Raw genomic sequence first — 27,572 nt, 5'->3', positions numbered from 1 at the left:
CTTTTTTTACACGCTAGAAAAAATGGCCACTCAGTTGTTTCTTTGATTTCTAAAAAGTGCTGACATGTTCATTGGCCTGAGTAAAGCCATCACAATTCTTCCTCAGGCTGAGATGAGAAATGTTTTTTATCCATGATCTGACTGTCCCTGTTTGAGCACACCATGCAACACCTGCCATTTTCCACATGCACTACACAAAGGTCAAGTGTGTGGTGTTGGCTGCCTGACAAATGTGGTTCCTTGGCATGTCTTCAGTGTTGTCAGGATAAAAAAGATGGTGTCAGTAGAGGTTCAATTACAGTGGGTAGAAAGGATAGAAATAAAATAAAATCAATCCTTTATGACTCAAAAGTGTGTCATTTCAGCAGTTATCTACTGAAAAAATGGCTCTAGGGTAATCTAACCATTTGAATCATTATGGTGAAATTAGATACAGTTCATTACTCCCCAGCACTGCTCCAGGGGTCATTATTGACTGAATGAATTTAAAACTCATCCTCAAACAGTATGTTGAACCCAAAGGCCGAAATATGACCATGCAGTTATTTGTTTCTGTAACCCAACCCCAAACCACCCCTCAAGATCATAGCTGATACAACTCATGTTGGCAGCAAACACTCACAAATGTCTTTGCTTTCTCCAACACAGAAATATATCCAGATCATCAAACAAATGAAAGAAAGTCTTTCTCCCACAAGACTTTGAGTTTTCTGCTCATACCAAAGAATGTATTTTTGTGTGTTTGTATCCAATTCAAACATTTTCTGAAAGGCAGCATCATACAATCACAAATTTGCGGAACTTATGATTATCCTTTTGTTACATGTTGATCCTCTTCTTATAATCAAACAATAGTGTCTGCTGCTCTCTGCAATGTTGATATGAAACAATTTTGCAAGTCAATTCAGCTGTCAAAAATTATCTAGTAAGATATATTAATGTTCTATTTTAATTGAAACTGTCAGTACAATTGCAGTGGGGTGGAATTTGACAGTTTGAAGAGCTATTTCTATCTCTGTACATACTGTAGCTGTTCATTGCAATGCACTTTAATGCATGGAAAATAATAAGCTAATTATAATCTCTCATTTCCAATAGTGAGAGTGACAGTGAAAACTATTATGGGAACATGACTCTAGTGAAGAAACAACAAAAACAAATCATTTCTTTGTAATAATAAAGACACAATGAATAAACAGAACCCACTAGAAGAGCAAGTGTTTCATATTTTATCCACGGATGTGCTGTCACAGTCACAGCTACTATGTTTTACTGTTGACCTGTAAATAAGGCAAAGGCTCACTCAACAAATTCAACAGTTTATGGCGTGCAAATAAGTTTAAAATAAAAAGTATGATGTTCATGTAGAAGTAGAATGGGTAAGAATTAGTCGTAGCAGCCATTTCTGTGCCCACAAACCACACTTGAAGTTGTGGTTACACTGAAGATTGGTCTTCGATAATTAGCTCTCTCCCTGTCACACCCTCTACTCATTTCTTTTCTGTTCCTTAGGTAAGAAGTCATTTGAAATCTCTGAGGGTAATTTGATCACCCCATAACTTTTTATGTAAAAACTCTGTGTCACTCTGTCTCTCTCTGTCTTCCTCTGTAGCACGTACCTGTGGCAGCAACCTAAGGGGGCCCAAAGGGGTCATAACTTCTCCTAACTACCCCGTGCAATATGAGAACAACGCACACTGTGTGTGGGTCATCACTGCAATGGACTCTGGGAAGGTGAGCTTATTTTCATTATTTTGTTCTCCCCTTTTTCATATAAAAATAAAGAAAATAAATCTTTATAACCTGACAATGAGAAAATATCTATATGCTTCTACACTTCCCACTGCACAAAAGTGATACCAAAATACCCCTCTGTGTGATGACATCTGGGGTATGGTTGGGATTTGGCTTGTGGAGCCAAAGTATTGACGTTGAGATCCTTATGCTAACCAAAACACACATTTAACGCACTGACAAAACAGCAGGTTGATCACAGTGTAACAGAGTATTGAGTCAGTTTGAAGCAGACATCTTGGTGATGGAAAGTAGGGATGTGCACGTTTAGTAAACCAAATAATGAGTCGTTATCTTCCTCACCAGTCAGCACCAGAATTACTTGTCAAATAAACAAGTTTTGACATTTATATTGTTGTTGGCCTAAAATGTTGCCCTAAGCTGTAGCACAGCCACCAGCCATTAGCCAGGGCTGTCGCTCCAGTTAAGGGCTACTGCCATAATGCCATAATGCTCTATTACCCGCATGTAAAGAAGCACGGATGACGGATGGCATCTCGTAGCACTTGGCATCTCCATCTACAGAATGGTGATGAAGTTGTGTGTAGGCTGTGTCTGGTGAAACTGGGATTTAACCACTGGACCAGAGCAAAATGTAACGAGCAAAGGCATGTTAACAGTGATCTGCAAGGAGGACTGAGAGCTGGTGGTGCTAGTTCTGCTAATGTAAGCAAAAATCTGAAAACCAGGTTTCCAGGGCGCTTTTGTGTTGTTTTTTTTTTTTACCTAAGACTGTAGGGGTAGTCAAAATCAGAATTTCTGTTTAAATGAATAGGAAATAGGCTTTTGACCATCCCTTATCTTCTAAACCAGAGAATATTTGGAAATTAATCAATAAGAACTAACTTGCTGTGACATAAACCATGCTTGAGAATATCTATCTGACATGTATTTTAGTTCTATTGTTTGCCACTGTCCCATCTGTTGACAGGTAGGTGGTGGTCTTCATGACCCATACTTTAGCCAGTCAGTAGGGGGAGCACTAAATGTTTTTGGCTTCATTTTTTGTGAGCCCATTATTTCATACAGTCAATGATCTGTATCTTATAGTTCCATGCATCACTTACTGCATTATGTAGCACTGTTATCATACTAATGCATGACTTTTGAGACAAGTTACATTTTTTTTAATGTCACAGGTTGTTGGCAGTACTTGATTTGTTATCTTTGATATCAAGTATTTACCGATCTATGAGGTTGGTACTTTAACTCTATTGGTCAGTAATACTGAATATTCAGAATATCCTGAGAATATTGAGAGATACACTTTCCTCCTCAAAAGAGTCCAAACCTGTTTGTACTCGTAGATTATTTAAGCTACTGTATGTATTTAGAAGATCTTTGCCAAGTGGCTGAAATTGTGCAAAGATGAAGGTTAAGATTGGGTCATTTATTTTCAGTTGTCTTTGCTTTCTTATGCCAAAAATCCCAGTTGTGAGTGTACAACTTAAAGACAGTGAGTCAGGACTTCACTGCATTCAGAGCCTTCCTATGGTAAATGGAGGTTTTAAAATGCAGAGAGACTAACAGGAGAGGCATAAAAGAGAGCATGGCCTGCAGAAGAAAAAGTTGTAAGAAACCATGACCGCACATATCGAATGTTCTCTTACGTGGTCCAGTGTTAGAAAGTTGAAGGATTGTTGTTTCAGGCTTCTGTTTTGTGTTCTTGCTTGCTTACAGAACTATATTTCCATGCTGAGATCTCATGGTCAACACCACACCACCCCCAATTTTTTGAAGACAACTTTTTTTGTTAAGCCATTGTTGTATAGCTATGAATAATTCATTTACCCACACTACAACACTTCAAATATCTCTATCTACAGGTTTTTTTGTGGTATTATCTTCTTCATGTCTCCTCACATATCTGCTCTTCTTTCTCCTAGCTCCTCTCTGCTCTCTACACTTTCTCTTCCCTCTCCTTCTTCCCTTACCTCTCATTTTACCTTCTCTTTATTCTCCAGTCCTTTCTCCTCACCTACGCTGCAGCACTGCTTTCTTCTCGTATATTCCCTCCTTCTATCATCTTCTTTGCTCCTTTCACTTTGATTTGTCTAAAATGTTAAGCTTGAAGACGGCTAGAGTAGAGAAAAGGGGTAGAGCAAAAAAATGGAGCAGGATGGCACTGAGCTCATTGAAAGCTACAGAGAAAAATATAGAGAGAGGTAGAGGAGGAAAAATGGGGCTGAATATTCAGCTAGCTACTTCATGATTAAAAGGCAAGCTCCAGGAAAAGAGAGAACTGAAGAAAAGACTGAATGTCCAAGCAGGTACTTGACATGTGACATTGAAGTTTTCTTTAAAGACGGATGGAAATTATGTCTACACACTGAGGGTGGAGGAAAAGTCGGATACAATGGAAGAGAGACGGCAAAAATATGTAAAAAGGAGAGGGAAAAGGGTACAGAAAGGCCCTTTGTGTTCTCTCCTCTGTGTCACTCTGACCTCAATGTAGAGAAAAAGGTTACTGGAGTTTGCCAACAGCAACCGTGCTTCTGCTTAGTGTGTTTTTTTTTCCTTTTATTTTTTATTGTTGTTGCAAAGTGCACTGTTATTACATTTACAGGCAACAAAACAGAGTACAAACACTTAGGAATATGGTACGTCATCAGCACAAAAATATGAGTAAGAGCCTTATATTCAGGGGTGTATTTGTCAGGGTAACATTAAGATGATCCAAAGGAAACAAGACTGATGGAGGCCTTAAAATATTAATGTATTAGTTATTATTTTCCAACATTACGGTTTTAGCCTCTAACCACTAGAGTTTATTTTCTTTGTATTGTTCAAAAAAGAATAATAGTTTTTTCGTCTTTTCCTGTATTTTGCAAAAAAGTAACACTCAGCCAGCCTCTGCATTGCAGGCCCACTTCTATTCACAGCCCTGCCCTTGATTAATAGCTAAAGCACTTCTTAGTGAGTGAGGAGTGTCGCTACAAGGTGTGGCATCAATGTGTAAAATTTAGTCGAATGGAGGGTACGTGTCAGCTTCTGCTAATATTCAGGGTCTACTAAGTGGTCCCTATCATTAACTGTCAAGTGTCAAGTCCACTTCCTTGGTACGCAACAAATGGTTAAATATTACAGTCATGAATCCTGCCTCGTTAGCCCAATATGGCCATTTGATTGGCTTCTCCGTTTCTGAGAGACTGTGCTCCATGTGGTTGTTTTGGGAAACTAGTTGTACAATAATTGGCAAATAATCATCCTTTACCTGATTCTTGACAGCTCATGTGAAACTTTGCTATATCGGTATCATTTTTGTTGACAGTTGTCAGAGTTTTGGCTTATATTATGTCTTGGTAGTAAATGTAAGGTGTATAGCAGACTCTTACTTTATCCTTCAAGTGTAACATTAATGTAAGTATGTGTGTGTACCCTCTACAACGACACATTTAACACAATAACTGTTGATTTGCCCTGGAATCTTTATGTAGTCAAACTTTAGACTTCTCGTTTCATTTTTACAAGGGAGATAACATGATGTGTTTGGTAATTTGACATATTCTCTGTAAGGATGGCTTGAGAAAAAAATGATCCATTTTTAATTCATAGAGAGAGTTAACCAAAGTGGTGGGAAGGAATTCTCAAATGAATCATATTTTCCCTGCTGTTCTTATTGCAGTCATGAACAAGTTATTTTATCAGGTAACGGCAACGCAGAGGACAGGCAGAGGAGTCAGGTGGAGAAGCAGGGTAATAGGTCACTTAAACACCCCTCTTTGAATACACTGGTGGTGTTCAGTTTTACATGAATATTGCCTTTTTGTGAATTAAAAAAGATGAGGAAAGAAAGACATACAAATGTTAATGATACTTTAATGGAGATTTTAACTGGATTGAGGCTGCATGTAATTGCCTTATATTTAGTGGCTAATTTGATAGTAAAATCATATTGAAAATGTATCAATTAGATACAGCAAGAATATGTTAATTGTGTCAATCATATTTTTATTGGACTTCTGCATTCCATTAATCATTATATGTGTAACCTAATTAAAGGCTTAGATAACGTCATTGAATATATTGAAAGTGGAAACTTAAGAGAGTCAGGTTGCATTTTTTTTTCATTATACATTTATTTTTTTGTGTACAAATGGTTCTGTAAAGACTCCAGATTTAAAAAAAAATAGATGTTTGTATGGATTATTTGATTGTCTAGGACATACAAAGGTTAAAGTTGCTTTTGTAGATGTTCTCTTAAAAGTTTTTCCTTAAGAACAGAAATTGAACTGCACTGCTGATGGTTAAGAGAACCAAAGTGAGTTTTTTTTTCTCCTGAACATATTGACTAGATAAAAACATTTTATGTTCATGTCTTTTTGTAACCATCAAAAGATGAAGATAACCTAAAATGTGTGGTCAGAATTAAATGCTAAAAGCCTCTGCATCCATGGAGGAGCCTTGAGGACCACTTTTATGCCCCCAATTATCTAAAGCTATGCTCCTGTGTAACCTCATGTCTTAACTCCCAAGGTCGACACTGTCAGCCAATGATTCTTTAACAGAAAAGGTCCATTAGTGGTGAAAATAACCTGAGAAGAGAGCTAAGTCCATGTTAAATATAACTACTTTTGCTCCCCTGACATGAGTCACTTATTGGCTTATTGTAGCATCCCTCCAAAACATTGACTGACACTGATGTTTTCAAGATTGAATACAACTAATGCAACAACCTAAGATCACTCTTTTTGTCCAACGCCATCAGGGTAACTTTACATTGTCCCAGAAGTTCCTTTTCTGGCCTTTCAGAATAACAGCACTTTTCTTATTAACACAGGAAACAAAACAGTCTCAGTGTCAGACAAATCAAAACAAAAAGAATAACAAAGAACTGTCATAGGAGGTCATCTCTCCTCTTCAATAAAAACTGGAGTACTTACATAAACTCTCGCAGAAATGTCTGTTTCGGAATGTTGCACTCATGTCTACATAGTGTAATATTTTAAGGGCTGGTGTGGTTTGTGGCAGCACTTCTTCTCCTGTCGTTATTATCATGGTAGTAGCGGATGAGTACTTTGTAAGAGGTGTCTGTTGAAGTAGAATCAGCTTGGTAGCTAGTGTCACCTGCTCTTATTTTAAGACATCACAGCGACAGGTAAGAAGACTTAATTTAATTTCTAGTAAGGGATTTGAATATACTTAAAATATGTGACAGATCGAAAGCTGTGCAAGTGTGTGTGTTTGTATTTTTGTACTTCTTGGGGTTTAAAATAGAATATAATACCAAAGAGTATAATAGATTCATACAGCCTTACCTTATGACAGATGTGATGTCTTTTATCTGTTCTGTCTACCGCCTGTGCCTGTGTGGGCCTCTATTTTGTGTGTGTGTGTGTGTGTGTGTGTGTGTGTGTGTGTGTGTGTGTGTGTGTGTGTGTGTGTGTGTGTGTGTGTGTGAGAGTTTGTGTGTGTGTGTGTGTGTGTGTGTGTGTGTGTGTGTGTGTGTGTGTGTGTTTAAAATGCTTGAGGTTTGAGCACTTTAAGAATGTGCTATAATGACAGATTATCAGCTACTACAGCTGCTGGCATTTGCAGAATGTCACTATCTCCATACACAGAGGGAGAGACAAGGACAGTGACGAACAAGAGGATAAAGACAGTTATAGACTAGACGAGTCTGGAGTAGAATACAATAGAAAATAATAGATTAGACTAGACCATAATCTCATTGAATGACACAGCAAATTACACAAACTCTGAGACATCAGGGCAGACTGTACAGTATGTACTCATATTCTGCTTTTCCACTTTTCCTCTTTCATATAGTGTGAGACATAATAAATAACTCATATTCCAGACCTTAGTGGAATGATCCAGATTTTTAAGACATCTCACTGCAGACATGTGTATGTGCATGTTCTTAATCTGCATATACCCTGCTCTGTACATGTTCATTGTTCCTTCACAATATGCAAACTCAAACTACATGTTTTCAGTTGTTAGAAATGATGGTTTGACTGTGTCAACAAAAAGAGAGAAACTCAGTGTAGGTAAACTATGAATGAGATATAGGAAGAAAAAATATTCAGTATCAGGCAGCTGTTGACTGGGTGATGCAGACAGTCTGATCTTTCTGTTCAGATGGGGGATTATTAATCCGTACAGTGTCGACACGGCTTTAGACACACAGTTCACAGCAAGGGTTTAAGTAGACGGAGAGTGAAAATATCAGGAGCTTTTGCAGGAGCTGTTCTTCTTCTGGAAGTCATTACAAATTACAGTTTTAAACACTGATAGGTGTTTTTTTAAAGGGAATGTACGAGTTTAGTTGAAGATCAATGTGCCAACATTTATTTTGCCAGTGAATGTGAGTTTTAAACCAGGTGACACTTTTCATTACAGTCGTCGTCAGTTGTGGAAAGGCTGATTTTGTATTGGGTACAACACTTGGCAACTTCTTTTCTTTACAAGATAGCTACCAAATTGCCGGTGTCCTGTTGGACCAGCTCTGTGTCTGAAGTTAGGGTTTAAATTCCCCACTAAACCATACTTTGAAACTTGTTAAGTTGTGTCATTGTTTGGTTGCACCATGGAGACTTAAAGTTTGTAACTAGTAGAAAGTAATGTTGAAACTAACCAAACCATTGTAACAGACCATTGATGGATATCCTGTTGTGGTATTAGCACAGTTCTAGACCCTGAGGATGTACCTTGAATAATGAGTGTAGATGTCGATTAAACTTCCAGGAGCCAATCAGAGATAAGCTTCTTTTGTAGTGGGGCGTTTGTTTCTGTGCTCACTCTCATGCCTGATAGCATCTGAACAGAGTAATAGCTGAGATAAGTGCTGCTAACTCATGTTTATTGACTAACAGCAACATCAAGGCATGTGAAATATAACAAAGCATTTCTATAATGTGATTATTAATCTATAGTTTAAAATTGCAACAGTGACATCGAATGGTGAAATCGGCATCTAAAACATGCGTTAATTTGGAAATACTCATGGAAATTGATTGGTAATTTTCACCAACCTCAATACCTGCAGATGGAATTGTCTTAACTCGTGGAAAACAAAAGTGAGAGTACAGATCAAAGTCGTCTTACTAATGACATGAATGAGGGGAACATGAATGGCACATATTTGGCTGAAGAAGAAGACAACAGCCTGGCAGACAGCTGTGTAAAGAAGCTAAGAGATGCTGCTTTTTAAACCAAAAAAGGAAAGAAAAGCTGTTCCAGCTCTATATGCTTAGATGAGAGTCTGAAGAGAGTGTCTCACTCACCCACAGTGGGTGGACTTCACGGTCCGCCAAGTCCTACGTGATAATTACGGCTCATTTTATTGACAGCGAGTGGGAAAGGCATTCCTATGTGCTACAAAGTCATGTGATGCACAAGACTTTCACCCACAGAGCTCAGATGGCAGAAGTTTTACTGAAGGCTACGAACGTATAGAATAATTATAATTATCATTATTACAGTAATCATTTCACAGTTCTATAGTTCTATAAATCTTATTTACAAACTGAAAACATTGTTTTATCTCAGTGAAAACAAAGTGCACTGAATTGATACAGAAATCCTGGTCTTTGCCTTTTTAAGGGCTTTTTGTGTTCTTCAATTTATCAGATATGGTGATGACATTACATTATTTGTTTTGCGTTATATTGATTACGACAGTATTGCTGTTTAAGAAAGAAGAAAGGTACTTTACTGATCCCTAGGGGGGAAATTCAATTTTTTCACTCATGCTATTTTGGACATGCTACACATACAGTTTTTTTCGTATATACATACAAATGCATACACATGCAGTGAACATGCTTAGGGAGAGATGTCAGAGTGAGGATACTGCCGTCAACCAGCGCACCCCGAGCAGTTGGGGGTTCGGTGCCTTGCTCAAGGGCATCTCGGCAGTGCCCAGGCAGGTGAACCAGCACCTCTCCAGCCACCAGTCCACTTGCCAAACTTCGTCCATGCTGGGACTCGTACCGGCGACCCTTCGGTTCCCAGGCCAAATCCCTATGGACTGAGCTACTGCCGCCCCCTGTTTCATGATATTACTGTTATTGTGGGCCAAGTACTGTGTATCGAGTCATGAGCTACTCTGTGTTTCCAACACCTAGTTAATAAGGTTCACATCCTTTTGGACAAACGGGATTGCATTATATTTTGTTTGTATGTCTACAAATCAAGGTTTTCTAAGGTGTCAGGCAAGCTTGGTGGTTATGGTGCACACCGCTGCATGTCGCTTCCTGTCTCTCTTCAGGTTTTTTTTTTTGATCTAACAAACTTTATTTTAAATGTGGGACTCAGATCACAATCTGGTTAATTGGTTTCATATACTAAGTTAGAGACAACTTTCTTTAAAAGCTCCTTTGAGGAACTCTTAGTTGGTGCTGATTTGGGTGCCCCCCTCTGGACAGAGGGATACGTCCTCTTTCTTTGCTAATACTGTCCTGAACATGTGAAAGCAGTTTTCTTTAACCAAAAAAACACCCTGTTTTCTTTAAAAACTCAAATGTATCATTCATCAGAGATATTAACAATGGAAAATGTTTTAAAAAAAAAGCTCTAGAAGTCATGTGCAGTCATCCATTTGACTGACACCTATCCCTGCCAGCGTTGAAGACATTACACATATGAAGTAATAGTCAATCTATACAGTGATCTCATACCAAAACCCAAACTGACATCGGCTGAAAGTCTCCTGGGCAGTATCAGATAGTTCTTTTTTCTTCTTCAAATTCACCCTTGTGGACACCCTACAGACCTTTAAGCAGTTCTTTTGTTAACCATCTTTATGAGAAAATATATCTCAAGTGAATGACATGCTTTCCTGCTTCAATTTTGATCTTTTGCCATCATGTTACTATTGTTCACAAGGAATGAGGGGGATGATTAAACATGCCAATGTGAATCCTTAGTGTAATTTCCAGGAAAATGATGTTTATATCAGCAACATGTTGTCTGTTGAAAGAGAAAGTGCAGAGCTCTGTAAAGAAAGAACAAGTTATTTTAAAGGAGCAAATGAAAAATTAATTAAGATGAATGGCAGTTACTTTTCTGTAGACTTTTCTTCCTTTTCACTCTGTCTCAGCCCTCTTCTTTCTTCCCTCTCGCTGGCGCGGCCTCTGATTGACCATTATTCCAGATGACTTCTTTCATCAGTAACATGTTATACAAAATTGAGACAGAGACGAATGTTTTTATTGAAGCGAGTGTGCATTTTCACACCCTCTTTGTGTAGGTTTAAGCTCGCAACTTTCCGTAGCCAATAAGTAATTCTGGCTGGTTGTCATTCGGTTAAGTCGTGACTGAAAGCAACAAAATCAATATAGTTTGTAATGGCCTGACAGCCGTTGGCAAAATGCGTGCTTCAATTTGCTTTGTGTTTGTGGTGTGCGCCCATGTGCTATTATTTGTGAAAATGTGCACAGGCATCTGGTTGTGTGTGATTTTATGAATGTTGACGGTGTGTGCTTTGTCTGCCAACTTAATTGCAAACTGCCAGAGGTTGTGAAAAACATGTTGTAGGGTAAACTGTCAACTTTCAGGTAGTAGTGAGAAACAACTCAACGTGTGCAGCAGAAAAAAGGACCTTGCAGTGTGTGTATGTGTATGTGTGTGTGTATACGTGTGTGTCAATCTTTTGATTCATCAGGATCAAGCAGATAATTATTTTGTTCAAGTCTGAACCATGCCTGACTGCTCTCCGTGCACACACCCACACAGACACAGGCACTCACACGCACATCCTTAAACCCTGAAACGCCTCGTCACACATGCCATTAGGCCTGTAATCATTGCTGTCTTTTTCCTGATGAATACATAATAGCCTGCTTGTGTGTGTGTGTGTGTGCATGTGCGTGTGTGTGTGGTATAATGGTATGGGTCATTTTCATGCATGGATCATCATCATCATGGCTTTAGCATTGGAAGGACACATTCTGTGAGATTCTATCAGGTTTTGTTAAATTTGACTTGAGGCTCTAATTGGGGCCAATAATGAACAACGAAGGCCTTAGATAGAAGTCCAGTTTTGCTCTAATATAGTATATTGTTTTGTGACATGGCATGATAATGGCTAAAGCTTGTAACATGTTACATATGTCATGTTAAGTGAGGACAAAAAGTTAGGTACAGATAAAATGTATTTTAGTATAAATAAGGTATGAATAAATACAAATGTAAGGGAAGATTTCATCAATTGCTCAAAAAACAGATCCTAAAATAAGTCACTGATTCACTATAAAGTAAATAATCATCATTAATGGCAACCTTGTATGGAGGTAAAACTAAACATGACTGCACCAGCAATGTCTCTTATAGTGCTTAATTTTAAAGTAGAACCAAACACAGTATGCTAGGCTGAATAAGGATATGGAAAATGATATAGATTGTTACAAATGACACTCTTAGCAATGATTTTACCTTTCATTTTTTCTTCCAAATACACCCATATAGGGCCCTATGATTAAATAAGGTTGGACTGAAGTGTTCTTTTGTGTGTGAGTTAGTCCTTAAATTAGATATGGGGCTTAGTCCCAGATCAAATGTACATCAGGGCCCTTAACCGATGTCTGCTGTGACTACAATGAAGTAATGTTAATTGTATGTGTCTGTGTTTCATGCTAAGCTGATGTGATTCAAAAAGATTTAAGGCTTAGTCTGACAAAAATATGATGATGATGATGATGATGATGATGATGATGATGATGATGATGATGATGATGATGATAATGATGATAATGATGATAATGATGGTGATGATGATCATCACAAAATAACTGAATTTTACTGAGTTTTGCTCTGGATCATCTCACTGTGGTTCCAGACTGTGGCAATTCTGGGGAGGGGCCAAAAGGGGCCGGTGCCCCCGTAAAACTGAGCCTGGATCCCCCTGTGGCCCCCCCTCCACACCAAACAAATATTATACAATAAAAAAAGCTTCGGTATCGCACCAATGTGGCAGGCAGAACAGATGCGTGTGGCACTTGGTTTCAGGCCCTTAGAGCGCTACACCGCCAGAAGGTAAAGTCAACATGCTCATCACCTGCCCTCAGAACTAGATCACTGACAACCCGCACTGAATTCCTGCAGCTTGAAATAGACAACCATTATAAGTACTGCACACTACACTCATGTTGAGTGTAAACAGCCAAACAGCTGCTGTCAGTCTGCATTTTGATATAGTACACAGTAGTATATATGTCTAGTATATGCACTGATGTTTTGCCTGTTTGTTCTCAGCCGGTCCTCGCCCTTCTCAGTCTCTTTTGTCAGGGTTGAACGTGTCCCTCTGAAAACACCCTTGGCCCCAGCCTGCCCCCCCGCCCAGTAAAATTGGTCTAGAACCGCCACTGGTTGCAGAGTTACACAAAACGTTAAAATGGAAGAGTCAGGCCCTGTGACTATGAACCCAGTTTATTGTGTTGGCAGCGCCAAAGACAAGAGTTTCATTTTTCATCTCACCAGTGCATTAACTGATTAATCGGTTGATCGATTAATTGCATTTTGGAATAATCAGCATCTTCCAATGCCTGCACTCACAAGGCCAGTTAACCAAGTAAACAAATAATGTCTGTAGCCACTACAGGCAGTGCTGTCAGTGTGGCTTCTGTCAAGCAACGTTTCCCCTCATGTCCATTTTGCTTTTTTGCATTCTACATCCTGCATTATGCTATAAACTTCAAAAGTCACCATGGTCTTAAATAAATTCCCACCTTATTTCATTCTAAATGACAGCATATAAAATTTAAACAGTTATTGGCTAGTAATTTATATAAATTATGCTGAGTTATGAATTTTAATATTTCTTCTGATCTAAATATCAATCATGTTCTGAAATCTACAGCATAACCCAGAGTATTTTTCTATTTCATGAATTCATTAAAAAAACATTTCAAACATGTTACTGGCTAAGAAGACCATGTATTGGAATGGGAATGGAATAATGCATGTTATCATGAAATTGTTTTTTATCAAATGCAAAAAAACAAAAACAGCATATCGGCCAACCTTCTCTTACATTAATGGCATCAGCCATTGAAAAAACGATATTTGTCAACCCCTACTGAGTTGTAACAAGCCAGCATTTTTAAAATATTTTAAGACTTTCAACTAATGTGTCCTTTGAACTGGGTAGTGTTACTGAGGCCTTCTCTAAGCTACCTGCACATTCACTCTAACATTGGATACCTTCTCACAGTGGTAGGACTGGGCTGCTACTACACGGACGTACTGTGTAATTACCAAATCACTACAAATTATACCACATTATACAGGCATTAGCTCATTGAGGACACAGAATGAACAGAATGCATTAGTAAAGTGCAGTGTAAATAACCATCAGTGTAGATAGCAATAGAAAGACATTCACCAACAGCTACCTAATTAGCATAATACCTCCATTCATGGCTTTCTGCCTTTCAGGATTTTGGCTTCGGTCTGGCCATCTAACCGACTACTTCTCAATTTATTAGCTCTGTGTTTGGCCCTCCACCGTGAACCTTGTGCAGCTCTACCAAAGAGGGCTGTCTGAAGTGATGCATGAATGTCTAAGGTCACACTGTTGTGTGTTGTGGGCTGGCCTCCTATTATCGTGATAAAATATGAATATGGTTTTCATCAGAGCTTCATTATTAAACACCCTGGGATAAAACACCTGCTCAAAACCAGAGTCATTCAAGGAAGTTTCCTCACCTGTAGGCTGCTGTTGTCAGGTAATTTTCTGCTATATCACAGCTTATTATGCAATTTGCACAGACGTATCTCACAGCTGTTACTGAGACAAAGTATGCAGTTTTTTTCCTAAACAGTCCAGCCAACAGGTCAACAGCACTCAGAGGTGCTGTAACACCTTAACAGGGGACTTATACCAGACGGCAGCCGTTTGCTTTCGTACCACTTAAAGCAGCGGCCACCTCAGGCCAGGAGTGCTTCACATAAACATGGCACATCTGGGTACTTTCAGGGTACAACCATCAGGCAAGCATCATCACCAGTCTATTTTTAAACTGATGGTTGCTTTATTTGTCCCATAAATATTATCTGTCATGGCTTAGAACAACTTTAAGTCACATAAACTAAGTTAAAGAACATGGATGATTTAACCTGAGAAAATACAACACCCTCAATACTATTTTATAACAGTGCAGATATAATGACCTATTACATGCAATACCTGTGAGAAAATGAATCTCTTGTGACCACGTCTTGAGAAGTTCCATCTTTTATCTTTAGTTATCTTAAGCAGCACATATTTTTATTTCCTCTGAGCTGAGATCAAGTGAATGTGCTAGCATGTGCTTGATTACTCTGCTTGTCAGGGTGTCAATCAACATGGTTAGATTGCTACAGCCCTATTTTTATCTTATCTATTGTTTTATTTTCCAATTTTGTTTGAATTTAGAGATGTTATTGTTCCAGGTGTTTCCATAGTGCAGTAAAGGGGACGCAACCTGGGCTCTATTAGTATCTCCAGCCCTCTGTGTGTTGGCTTCATTTCTTGCTGGTTTTTCTGTGATACTTTTCCCTCACACAGTCCAAAGACATGCAGGTCAGGTAGCCTGGTAATAAGCAATTGAATATCTATGTTAGCCCTGTGATTGCCTGGCCATCTGTCTAGTCGCTCTCTGCCCTCTGGCCAGTGTATTCTAGGACAGACTGTGGCCCTGGAGAGCCCAATAGACAATTAACATGTAAAGAAAAACTGTGAATGAAAGCTTAAGGCCTTAAGCACTATACACTCAAGACTTGATTTACTTTAATGAGAGCCCTCTGACAATCACCCATCGGAAACTCCTACAAAGCAGTTAGTACAACCAGCATCATTCTGAAACATGAACTACTGAATACATAACTAGTCTAACTAGGGATGCACCATACAGATTCTTTGGAGACAACACCGATTATAACCTGATCTGATGGCCGTTACCAATAAGAATATTATTTACTTTACATTGTTGTATTTAAAATATATGAGGGTAAAAAGGCTCAGATTGAGTGAGCAAAAATGCATACAGGTACATATTAATATTCTATACTTACCAATTTAAAATTTCCCACTAACACTAACTGAGACCACTTTTGTTAACAGAAGAACACACAGTTCGGACTCTTCTGTTGTCATTTATTTTTTCACCGTGAACTGGCTCTTTGACAGTCATTTTATCGATGCTAATGATGGCTGTGGCTACAACTACTAGTGCTGCTTCAAGTTTCTTCAGTACATCTTTGCTACGATGGTGACTTTACAGGTGGTTTAAAAGACTTGATGTGTTAAAACTGAAGAACGTTTGTCCTCTGAAATACTTGTGCCACATGATTTGCAAGTTAGCATTTTATTATCCTCCTAACAGTGATAAACATCACAGGGATGAAGCAGTGTTTATGCCCTCGTCAGATGGCTGTGGCTATGCTTGTTCTTCTCTGCATGTAATGGCGGGTGCATACCACCACCTGCTGTGTCAGAACGTGTAGACTTGTTAATATGCAAATGAAAGCAACTTTTGCGGATGTTCTTATACTATAAAATTGTATTATTGGCAAAATAATTTAAAAACAATAAAATATTCCCGTTGACTGGGTCGATAACATATCATCCCTATCTAATTTATATTATGCATCCATCAGTCTAACCAATGTCTTTCAGTTAGAGTACAATCTCATACTTTGAACCAGTGGTCCACTTTTCTGCTGCTGCTGCCATTGCAAGTGTCGGTTAATGGCCTTTACAGGCTCTTAACTGCTGTTCCAAATCAAGCACTTCATGCCCTGTCTTTGCATGCATCACGCCACTGTTTGTCCCTCATTGCTGCATGGCCTGTGACCATTGTAAAATGTACTGTAGTTGCTAGATGCAGATAGGACACTCTTTCTTGAGCTGCAATGGTCAGCAAAAGTGTGTCTAGAATTCTGATTAAATTGTCAATGGAACACACAGAGAAATTATTCAAGAATAAGAAAATGGAATTTGACAATTGGTGTGTTCTGTAACTTATTGCATTCTAAAAATATCCTCCCCAGGTATGAAAGGTGTGCTGCAGTGGGTAGATTCATAAAACGCGTCTTCGGGTTGTTCTCTGCTGGTTTCATTCGGCTGAAAGGCTTAAAGTAATCTATTTGAAAAAAAGGCCCAACCTGCCACTGTGGCAGCACACCAATGACTCAACATAGCTGCGCAATCTCAGCAAGATAATTCTCATACACTCCTCTGTCAGGACAGCTGTTCTCTGTGTGTTCTGCACGGACGAGGGGTCACCTCAGTACAGAGTTTCAACTTCTTGTTGAGTGTAGTGGAAATGCATAACAGCTTTAGTCTGCACAATTTTATTCAAAAGTATACCTTCAATCTTGTTTGGTTTGCAGAAAATAATGTGTCGTCTCTGACCCCACGCCTGGTCATCGATCTGGTGGTATTTTGTAGGGTCATTGGTGTCCCACCATTAATTTTGAAAATCAATGAAAAACTTCTTCTTGGAGGAGCCCAAAAAACTCCATATTGTCTCCATCACCATCTTAGCTTTTCTGTCTTCTACCACAGTTTGAAACCGTCCTGTGTAAGCAGTTTAATGATACATGTTATATTGGGCAGCTGAGGGTCATTGGTAGAGTGGGTCGTCTCTAAATCGGAAGGCTGGTGGTTTGATCACAGCCCCTGCTGTCCACATGCTGAAGTGTCCTTGGGTAAGACACTGAACCCCAAATTGGTCCAGATGACAAAGCCAGTGGTGTATGAATTTGTGTGACAGGGATCTGAAATCAATGGTCACTTCATGTTGTAGCCTCTGACATCAGTTTATATGAATGTGGGGTAAATGGGGGAATGTGATGTAGTGAAAAATCGCTTTGAGTTGTCTCAAGACTAGAAAAGCACTTTGTAAAACAGTCCATTTACCATTTACCATTAATATTATCTCTAAGCACTGTAATGTTTAAATGACATCTGGTGGATTAATCACTATCTAACTTCAGACACATATAGCAGCTGTACACTGTCATTGCCAGCTTCTGATTCATGTTAGTCAAATTGTTAATGTGCTACTTTGTTTGGGAAATGATGTACGAAAACTAATTTCATCTGAACCTGTCCGAGGTGAATGGCTCGACTTAATCAAAGATAACCTTTGTGGAGCAATAATTGCTACATTAACAGCAGGTCAGTTCTGAAGTCAATCAAATCCAGATTAAACATATTGACTGTGGTCTTTAGATAGAAATAAATGTCTGTCAGGAGTGAGAGGCTCTTTTGTTGTACACTCGGGGTTGCAACAAGGAGTATTACTGCCAAAAACAGGGAGATCAGACCTTCAAATAATGTGCACCAGCTTTGACAAGGGTTATTTTAGATTGTTCTCTGTCATCAGCTGACCATTCTCTTTACCGTTAAGAGTCTAAGTGCCCCACATACAGAGGCTACATAGAAAGAGTAATGACCAACACTCAGTCTCTTCTCAGGGAAGATTTTTAAAGTCTTAAATGGAAAGAGCGCAAAGGCCTCCATGGTCTCCAGCATTTGTCTGATTTACGACTGAGGTCATAAATCAGGTTCTCCAGAGGAAGAAGAGCTGCAATCTGTGATACCAATGTGCAGGCCATTGGAACCTGCAGAGCTAACTAACCCAGCAAGACACTTCTTTTAGCCAGGATTTAAAATAATAATTCACAGAGATTTGATGTCTGCATGAAAAAGATTATTAGATTCAACAGGTGAAGTGAAGAAGGCATTGTGAGTACCTCTTTTCTGACATGAATAACAGCATGATTAGTTTAAGAGTTGACATTTTGACAGCGCCTAAAGTAAATATAAAATTTTAGGGGAACTGATCCATCCAAGAGGAAATGTGTAAAAGTAAAGAAACCCGAGTAGAGAAGCATCCCACCTGCTGAACTACCCTTGATTAATCACTAACAAACATCCCCTCGCCTGTTTCTAACTGGAAAGCTACAGAGAAGCAGAAAGAAGTAAAATGTAATGATTATTGATTTTCTCTGATAGATATATGGATAGGTTTATGGATTGATTTTTTGGTGATGATTTGTAGCCACTGTTGCTGCTCAGCAGTGACTCAGCACTCCTGCAGCCTCAGCCAAACAAGGGAATTGAAGAACTGGTCCACCCAATTACAGCTGTGTGTTCTCTTGCACTACTCTGATGTAAGGTCACAGCAATGAGGGCAAGATCAGAAAGCACTGCATAGTTTTCCACTTTGATTTTTTTTTTCCTGGAGCATATCAAGGTAGACATTTTGCCCTTTATTTTCTGCAGTAGATAAAAGGAATGTTTACAAAGTGTGTAATGGATGTATGAATGAATGATTGAAATCTACTGCCCTTCATTGAATTTCCTTTCCACCAGTAGCATAGAAAACACTCAATTACCATACACAACAGCACATTATATAATGTAAAATTAATGAAATCATCAGATATACATCATAAAAGCATGTTAAAATGCGAAAGTGAAGCTTTCTTGTCCCTGGTTTGAATAAATCTTATTCAAAACTATGACCCAGACAGCTGGATTCAATATGGGATAGGACAGCGTTCCTTTTTGTCTGCATCCTGGACACCTGGCACTTTTACCTTAAAGGTGACATATTATGCCCTTTTTCATCAAACTATATTGGTCTAAGAGGTCCCCAAAACATGTCTTTAAAGTTTATTGCTCAAAAAAACCCTTTGTAATCAGATTTTGGCTTGCCTGTAAACCCCTCTTTTTCAGCCCTGCTCAGAATCATAGACTGTATAAAATATGGACATAGTATCCGTGACGTCACCCATCTGTTCCTGAGAGCTGTTTGGAAAGCCAATTGACGGTGGCAGCCATATTGGAAGTGCGGAACTCAACCAGGCAGAGTGTGACGTAGTGTGAACCTCCTAGCCAATAGCTATGTGTTCCCGACCGGGATTCACGTCAGTCATGTCCTTATTTGGGCAAAAACTCGGAATCTTAATATCTTCTGAACCATCACGTTAGAAAAAAATTCACCCCCTGTACAGTGTGCCATTAGAGAAATTAGCTTCGTAGGGCCAAGACGTTTTTTGAACCAGGCTGTAAACATGTTTATTAATGCTGCAAAGATCGTAATTTTCCCATTCATGTCTATGTGGTTTCCGGCGTTTCTGCAGCCAGCCTCAAGCGGATTCTTGATGTATTGAAGTTTATAACACTTCTGCATGGGCTTCATCGTTTGAGACCGGAGGTTGCTGCTTGCTCTGAACAGGCTGTTTTCTGTGTCTGTGCCTTTAAATGAGAATGAGCTCTCTGACCATGCCCCCTCAGGAAGTGGATGTGCCCTCGGCTGTCCAGCATTTTGATCTATTGTTTACATGTTGACTGAATATACACTGCTGCTCACAGACCCGCGTTACTTCAACCCTCTGAATTTGATCCAGAATCTAATCCTGACGGAGAGGCGCCTGCAGCAGGACCTTTCTGAACGATTGGTCACAGATTTTGTGTTTCTTGTTGTTGTCAGTATGCTATGCTATGTGGCTATGCTAACTAGCGCTAGCACTTTTCCATGCAAAATAAAAATCATCCACTAGATCTTCAAATCTGCAGATGTGGGGAGTAAAACCGACCTTAGTGTTTATTAAGACAGCCTACAACTAGCATGCCTCCCTCCTAAGCTCCTTGTTAGCACATGTGTGCAGGTAATGAAAAACAGAGGAGGGGTTGAGTTGTATTTTATACAGTCTATGGGCTGAACAAGTTCCGATCTCTGACTCCGTTACAGACCGGATGGCGTTATGACGTATGAAAAACACAAAAAACTGAAACGGCTCGTTTCAGCACACATTTACAGAAAGGTGGAGAAATAGGAACAGGGGCAGAATGGATTTTTTTCATTTTCGGGGGGTTTGTAGACATGCCAGGGACACATATTTCAGAGGGAGAACCATTAAAAAGTCGATTTTGCATGATATGTCACCTTTAAATAAAGAGTTCATATTTTGACCACCAGGGTTCTGTAGGTCTGCTATGTAAGCATGTAATAAAACCAGATCCCCAGTTATCTTGCCACTCAGTTCAACAACCCTGTCTGGTTTTTCCTTTCAGACAATGCTTCTCCTAAGCCAAATACAAAAATCCACGTCTTTTGTTTTTCGCACAGCTCTGTTGACTGACATTTACCCACAAAAATATGTCTTGGATTGTTCAGTCTAAGTGGCAAACATCTATCCGCTGGGAATTTAGCATCTGAGTAAGAGTAAGATAACTATCAGTCCCTCCCTGGGAGTAATCCTGCCCTGAAGAGACCCTGATATTCATAGCACTACAGCTTCTCTGGCTGACTGGCTAAAGGTATTTCACTCTAGGTTTGGATCACACACTGCTCTTAACAATGTTTAAATATACTATTGAGCTGCTCTTTGCTGCTCTGCTGCTTGCTAATGACCTTAAAGTGATAACGCTTCACTTACTCTTTCAAAGAGCATCCACCCCGAAACAGAAATGCAGTTTTTTTTATCTTTTTAAATGTTTTTCTTTTTCTGATCTTGGACCTGCATGATTAAAATTTTAACATGTGAAATCCTACCCTAAATAACTGTTAAGTGCTGCAGGAACCAAATCACAGAACTTTGCAATATTTTTTTCAAAATTATTTATGTTAAAAAATAAATACAAAAAAACCACTGTTGGCCATTTTTGTATTTTCTGTCAAACCATTGGTTTATTTTGAAAAGGTCACTCTCTAGTCTTCTCCTTCTTCTCTTTGCTTCCTTTGTCCCTTTCTTTATTAGTTTCTTTCTTTTCTTTGGAAAAGAAAGAAGCTAATCTAATGTAGTTTGGGGTTGCAGGCTGCTGTTAATGTCTTTCTAAATGGGCCCATTTGGATCTATTGAACAGCACTGAGCTTCTTGCTAATGACCTTAGTGTGATAACGCTTCACTTCCTTCCTTTAAGTCTGTTGTGCCTATGCAATTTGCCTTCAGTGCTGCACACACACACACACACCCTAACACACATATAAATATAGACAGAAACATGTAGGCACAGACACAACCAGACTGTGCTCACAATTTCAGTGAAACAGGTGTGCCTAAACATCATTCTGCTTCAGTTGGTAAGACAGATACCGGAGAAACCCGAGTACACAAACACACACACACACACTCACATGGGCACGCAAACACAGATGAGTGCACAGGAATAGTGGTCTGTCTCTCATTCTGTTCTGCTCCACTCTCTTTCTTTATGGCCACAAGCTGCTGCTGCTTCTGTACAGTCTTAACAACCTGAAGTTTTCTGACACAACTGAAGGATCATGAACGCACCTTTTAGGACCAAGCACCAAGCAGCAACCTGAAAATGAAGCGCCATTGGAACCCATACTGAAATGGCTATCCTTGCAGCAGAATTTGACATGATGGGGGGGGGGGGGGGGATAATATGGTCGGAGGCCCACAGCGCTCTCTGTGCTATTCTAGTCAGCCCGGACAAGTCTGGAAGCCGTCAATGAGTGTCCACTTGAAGGTGGCTGCGCAATTGAAAAGGTCCCAAGTAGGTTCCATGTTAAAATGTTAATTTTACAGGAGAATTAAACATTTCTGCAACCTTAAACAACAACATTTAAGTTCACACCCAAAATTAGTTAGTTCAAAGTTCAATCCAACCACACTTAATTATTTATGTTATAATTTACTTAGAATTATGTTTAATGTGTCTGTTTATTTTAGCATGTTAACACACAACACTGCAGCCTACTTTAAAGAACCGTTTTGTTCATTGTTTATTAGGATTATCGCTGAGTTGATGTCATCTTGATGGCATCAGCTGCCACAGCTCCACCTCTTTGCCTATTTTAGATTGATTGATGGTTCGGTTGAGTCAGCATTTCCAACATGGTGACTCAACCAAGCTTTGATGTTGTCAACCCATTGTTGGACTTCATAACAGTTTCTGTATACCCCATAACTCCTGTGTAGTTTGCCGGATTTGATGGATAAAATCATGTGTCCTGAAAAAAGTTTTGAAACATCCTGACAGATGAGGATGAATCCTTAAGTGTAGTGGAAATCATGTGTTTTGTGAACCTTGAAATAGACTGGAAAACAAAACACCGCACAAAAAGCATGATGAAATGGCTTCTTAATACCTTGTGTGATTTTTATTTAAACTAGAGGAATACCTCACAATGCTGTTTCATCTTTCCCTTATCATTTACAGCCATTTTTAAAAGACTAAACATCGCCAGAGGCGGCAACACTCTGTAAAATAGTAAAATGATTTTTACAAGTATGAGCCTGATATTCATTGAGCTGCATCTTAAGTGAAAAGTTCTGATGCCAAAAATGTCTGTATTTGTTCTCTTTTTTTCTGCTAGGGCTATTAGCACATTTGTTTTTACATGGAGGCCTTTAAACATGTCTCTAATTACTGGGAAGAAAATGTAGCCTATGTATTTGTATATTTGCTTTTCCTGTCACTACGGCACTCAACCCCCCAAAACTTCCATATCCTTCTACCTTATCTGAACATTTCCTTACCTTTTTATTTTGATAAAGCACTACCAAAGGCTTAGCTATGCACTGCTGCTTCTAGCATGTTGAAACAGGTTTTATTCTTATCTCCTGCAGTAGAATTTACTTCACTCTAATGTGATTTTCCATGCGATGGATTCTCATCCGCATAATTACAAGTTTTGGTTTATCTCCAACCAGACCAGAAACGGACTGATTGAGACCAGCGTTTTTTCTCTGAGAGGTTTCTCCGAACACAGCAGAGGTTTGCCATTTCCCATTCTGACAGCTGTATGATATACAGCTAATAAATAATGGACAAGCAGCAAATAATAGAACCAGTATTACGGCATTTCAGATTGATGACCCAGTGCTGTATGCATGCAACTACAGCCATGAAGGTGCCTGCAAGTCAGGCATTTAACACTCAATTTCTCAGTGTTGAGCGGCAGAAGGGGTGAGTTTGTTGGATGCAGTCTGTGCAGCTCCCAGGAGTACTTTGTGTTACTCTGTTTGAAATGAGGGATGCTGCAAAATAATAGGAAGCATACTTTGTTCTATGTATCTGTTCCTTTTCATGAAAGGTGGACTTCTTTGAAAAACTAATATGTGTTTATAGGACAGCAACTAAGTAAGACAACGCTCACAGCCAAGAACACTGGTTGTTTTTCTCTCTCCTGCTGGTGTTTTCATTAGTTTTCACCCTTTTAAGAGAACAGTATTTCCTCCAATCTCTGTTGTCTCTCACTACAAAGACAACGTGGTTCCAAGTACCTTTATTGCCTTTTTTGCTCTTTCAGCTCATCATGCCCCATTTATGTTGGACAGAAGAGCTTGGGTACTTTCTGAGTTTGATTATGATAATTATTTTCTAAATATTTTATGTTTTTTTATGAAGACAGAATACAATGTGTTTTTAACAACCCTGTGAAATATGTTTGAGTTAGTAGCAATTGGAAGCATTAGGACTGTTTCAGCTGTTGTTTTATTTTTCTGCTCTCAAATAATGGCCCCTGGTGTTGTAATTAAGTATGATTTTCATGGCTTGAGGTCAACTTAATAATTGCAAGAGGTCATAAAGGTTGTCTGGCTGCTGGCCTTTTCAAATGTTTCTGTTGACAAAATACTTTATAATGAATGTTATTAATACATTATTATTGTTGTTAACATGCAACCCCTAAAAAAAGAGCTATTACCAGCCAGGGGGTCATCAAGGAAATCACAAGTTTCTATTGCTTTAACTTCTAAAGATTATTCTGGTTCATTTATTTTGTCAGTTTTCTGTTTAGAGAACATGTATTAATAGATTATTTTTTCATGTCTGTTTTGTGTTTCCAGGTGATAAAGCTATCATTTGAAGAGTTTGACCTGGAAAGAGGATACGACACACTGACTGTGGGAGATGGAGGGAAGATAGGAGACACTCGGAGAGTACTCTATGTGTAAGCACCACTTAAATGTTATGACTTTTTAATTTGAATAATCATATTGGAACCAATCAGCTATAATCTTACATATCTTAATATAGTCCCTAGGAGCAACTTTTCAGGGCTTCAAGTGTAACCAACAGCTAGCCAGAGAATGCCGGCCAAGACTTACTTTTCTGTGTGTTGCAGTGTTTGCTGAAGCAGTGAGAATGGAGTTTGAGTCGAGAAACAACAACTAAGAGGGGATCATTCACTGCATGTGTAGCAAATATCTATTTAGAGACATTAATGAAAGCTACATTATTGTTGGATGTCTGCTGACTGCTTCAGGGATTGCATAACAGTAGATTGCATCTTGCCCCTTTAATTCACATAGACTGTTTTCCGTCACACAAAGCCTGCTGAAAAGCTTGAGCACTATATCCTCGAACTACAAAACCCAGAACACTTCATTTACCAATATTTGGTCCCAGGTCTCCAGATTGTTTTTCGATGCAGGATCTGTAAATAGTAATATTGACATTCAACAATATATACCATGCTTATGTAGACAATGTTACATTGTGCCTCTGTGACATTGTGTTTTTCAGGGGTGAAACATTATTAGAGGGGTACAACATAATATGGATGTTTTTAGTTTTCATTAACAAGGTTATGCCTTTACAGTTTATTTTTCATCCCAGTTGTATCCTACTGTTTTAAATTGGTTCGTACATCAAGTTTTTCCTAACATTTTGTGTATTTTTGTGTGTGTGTTTTTATGGTGTGTTTGTGTGTAGGCTAACTGGCTCGAGTGTCCCTGACCTCATCGTAAGCTTGTCCAATCAGATGTGGCTTCACCTGCAGTCAGATGACACAATCGGCTCAGCTGGGTTCAAGGCAGTCTATGAAGGTATGATGGCCTCCTTTATGAATACAACAAAATACACACTCTTTACTGTATTGCTTAAACACACCACTAACAGAGATATATGCTCACATAACAGAGTGTGAAAGTCATGGCGTTGCTGATATGCTGAATAAGTAGTAAAGACAGCCGTTGTTTGCTGTCCTTGTGTATGGATTCAAGTGCGTGTCTGTGCGTGTCTGTGCGTGTGTGCGTGTGTGTGTGTGTGTTTATGTGTTCGTTCGGCCAGGCATTAAGAGAAGGTAATAAATGAATTATGAGTCCATCAGTTGATCGTTTTGCTTGGTTATTTTTCTTATTACGCCAAAGCTGACGCTGATAGAGAGATAAAGATGGTGACAGTCACAGTTAGTGAAGGTGAGAGGAGGAGAGCTACAGAAGTGCCTCTAAATACTTATTATCTAGAACAATCCATTTATTATATTTATATATTTAATTACATACTGCATCTTGGTGTGCCAGTGCTGCTCTTTAAATCGAATTGAACTAAATGGAAGTGTTCTAAATTGAATTCACTCCAGACACAGAGTGAGACAGGTAGAGAGAAAGAGAGAGAGGGGTAATTTGATAAATGTAGAGACAGAGGAAGAGGGACAACAGAAATTGACAGAGGGGACAGAAGGAGACAAAATGACAAATTGAGTGAGAAGAAATAAACTGCCTGGAAGAGATCGAGGGTGCGTGAGAGAGGAAGAGAGGGTGACAGTGAGAGGGATGAAGGTTATGCTCCTGGTTCTACTAAGGCGTGTTTGATTCAGTGATGCTGCTGACTGTGACGTCCAGGGTCACCATTCGAGGGAATCAGCACAATGTAGCTACATGAACTGGTGTGTGTTTGGAGGTTATGTTCTACAAAGGGAAAATGCACAGTGAGCAGGTTGTTCAAGCGATTATTACCAAGCTGTGTTTAATATTTGATTCTGATTGATCAAAACTCTTTAACTGTGGTGATTAATTCTCAACAGCAAAAGCTACGTGAGGGACAACCTGATCACACAAGTCATGTCAAATCAGCTCACAGGAAGAAATTCGGCACGTCACTTCTTCCTGTGACAATGTGGCAAAATGTTTGATTCCCGATCAATCGCTTTACAACATGGAGGATGTCTTTGATAAACTTTCAATGGATTCGTAGAACATGAAACTCTAGATTTGTGGTTTATGGCTGAATGTTGATAGAACAATGAGAAACCTTTTGTTTGTTTCTTGTTGTTTTTACCAGTCATAATCAAGTATTTAGCACAGACATGTAATAATATGCTATAACCTCCAGCTCACCCTTCATGCCTAGACAGAGCAAGTAGAACACTGATTTGAAGCCTCTTATCACACAGCTTTCAGGACATCAATGTTTTTACACCAAGTATTGGTTTGGAAATTATTGATTTACCACTGAGTGCCACACCTAATTATTTCTGCATCGTCACTTTCAAAGTCTTTGACATTTTCTTTTCCATTATCGATCCTTAAACACCACCATACCTCGTTCAGTGTTCCACTAAGTGTTAACTTCATGCGCCGCCTTCTGTTTTTTAGATTTCTATAAGATAAGATAAGATAAGATACTCCTTTGTTCATCCCGCAACAGGGAAATTCACGGAGATACAGCAGCAAACAAGAAGGTGTTCAGTACAAGAATTCCAACAAGAATATATATAGAAAGAAATGTCCACCAGAGACGACAGCTTGGCCATAATTCTCCTGTCAGCCCCACCTCCACAGGGTCCAGGTCTGAGCTGGTCTTCTTCACCAGTTTGTTTATAAGTTACAGTTTTAATGTCTCTAAAATCTCTGCCGGTTCTCTGTTTTCTTCTTTTTGTTGTTCCACTGTAATCACAGAGACACACTTCTCTCTGCGTTTGGGCATTATATTATCATAGTGGGCTTTCCAGATACTGTGATCCAATCAGAATTCCTAGCAACTGTCTGTTAATCATAACAACGGTCTGCTATTGAAAAAACAGACTGTTGCTATGTAATGAATCAAGTTCTTATCACAGGCGTGAAATAACTCAATGTAAAAA

At 39.1% G+C, this 27,572-nt stretch overlaps 1 protein-coding gene across 1 annotated transcript in view; it reads left to right on the top strand.

The window, feature by feature from the left end:
- The window catches only part of LOC117810667 (CUB and sushi domain-containing protein 1-like), a 605,880-nt gene that overhangs the window by 416,691 nt on the left and 161,617 nt on the right, over positions 1–27,572 (top strand). The window contains 3 exon segments of the mRNA XM_034680592.1: positions 1,613–1,734; positions 24,553–24,656; positions 25,421–25,533. Of these exon segments, the coding sequence (XP_034536483.1) occupies positions 1,613–1,734; positions 24,553–24,656; positions 25,421–25,533 (339 nt within the window).

The sequence above is a fragment of the Notolabrus celidotus genome, chromosome 3 (genome assembly GCF_009762535.1).
Source record: "Notolabrus celidotus isolate fNotCel1 chromosome 3, fNotCel1.pri, whole genome shotgun sequence".
Classification (NCBI taxonomy): domain Eukaryota; kingdom Metazoa; phylum Chordata; class Actinopteri; order Labriformes; family Labridae; genus Notolabrus; species Notolabrus celidotus.
The sequence above is the reverse complement of the archived record's forward strand: the minus strand, read 5'-3'. Positions and strand labels throughout refer to the sequence as shown.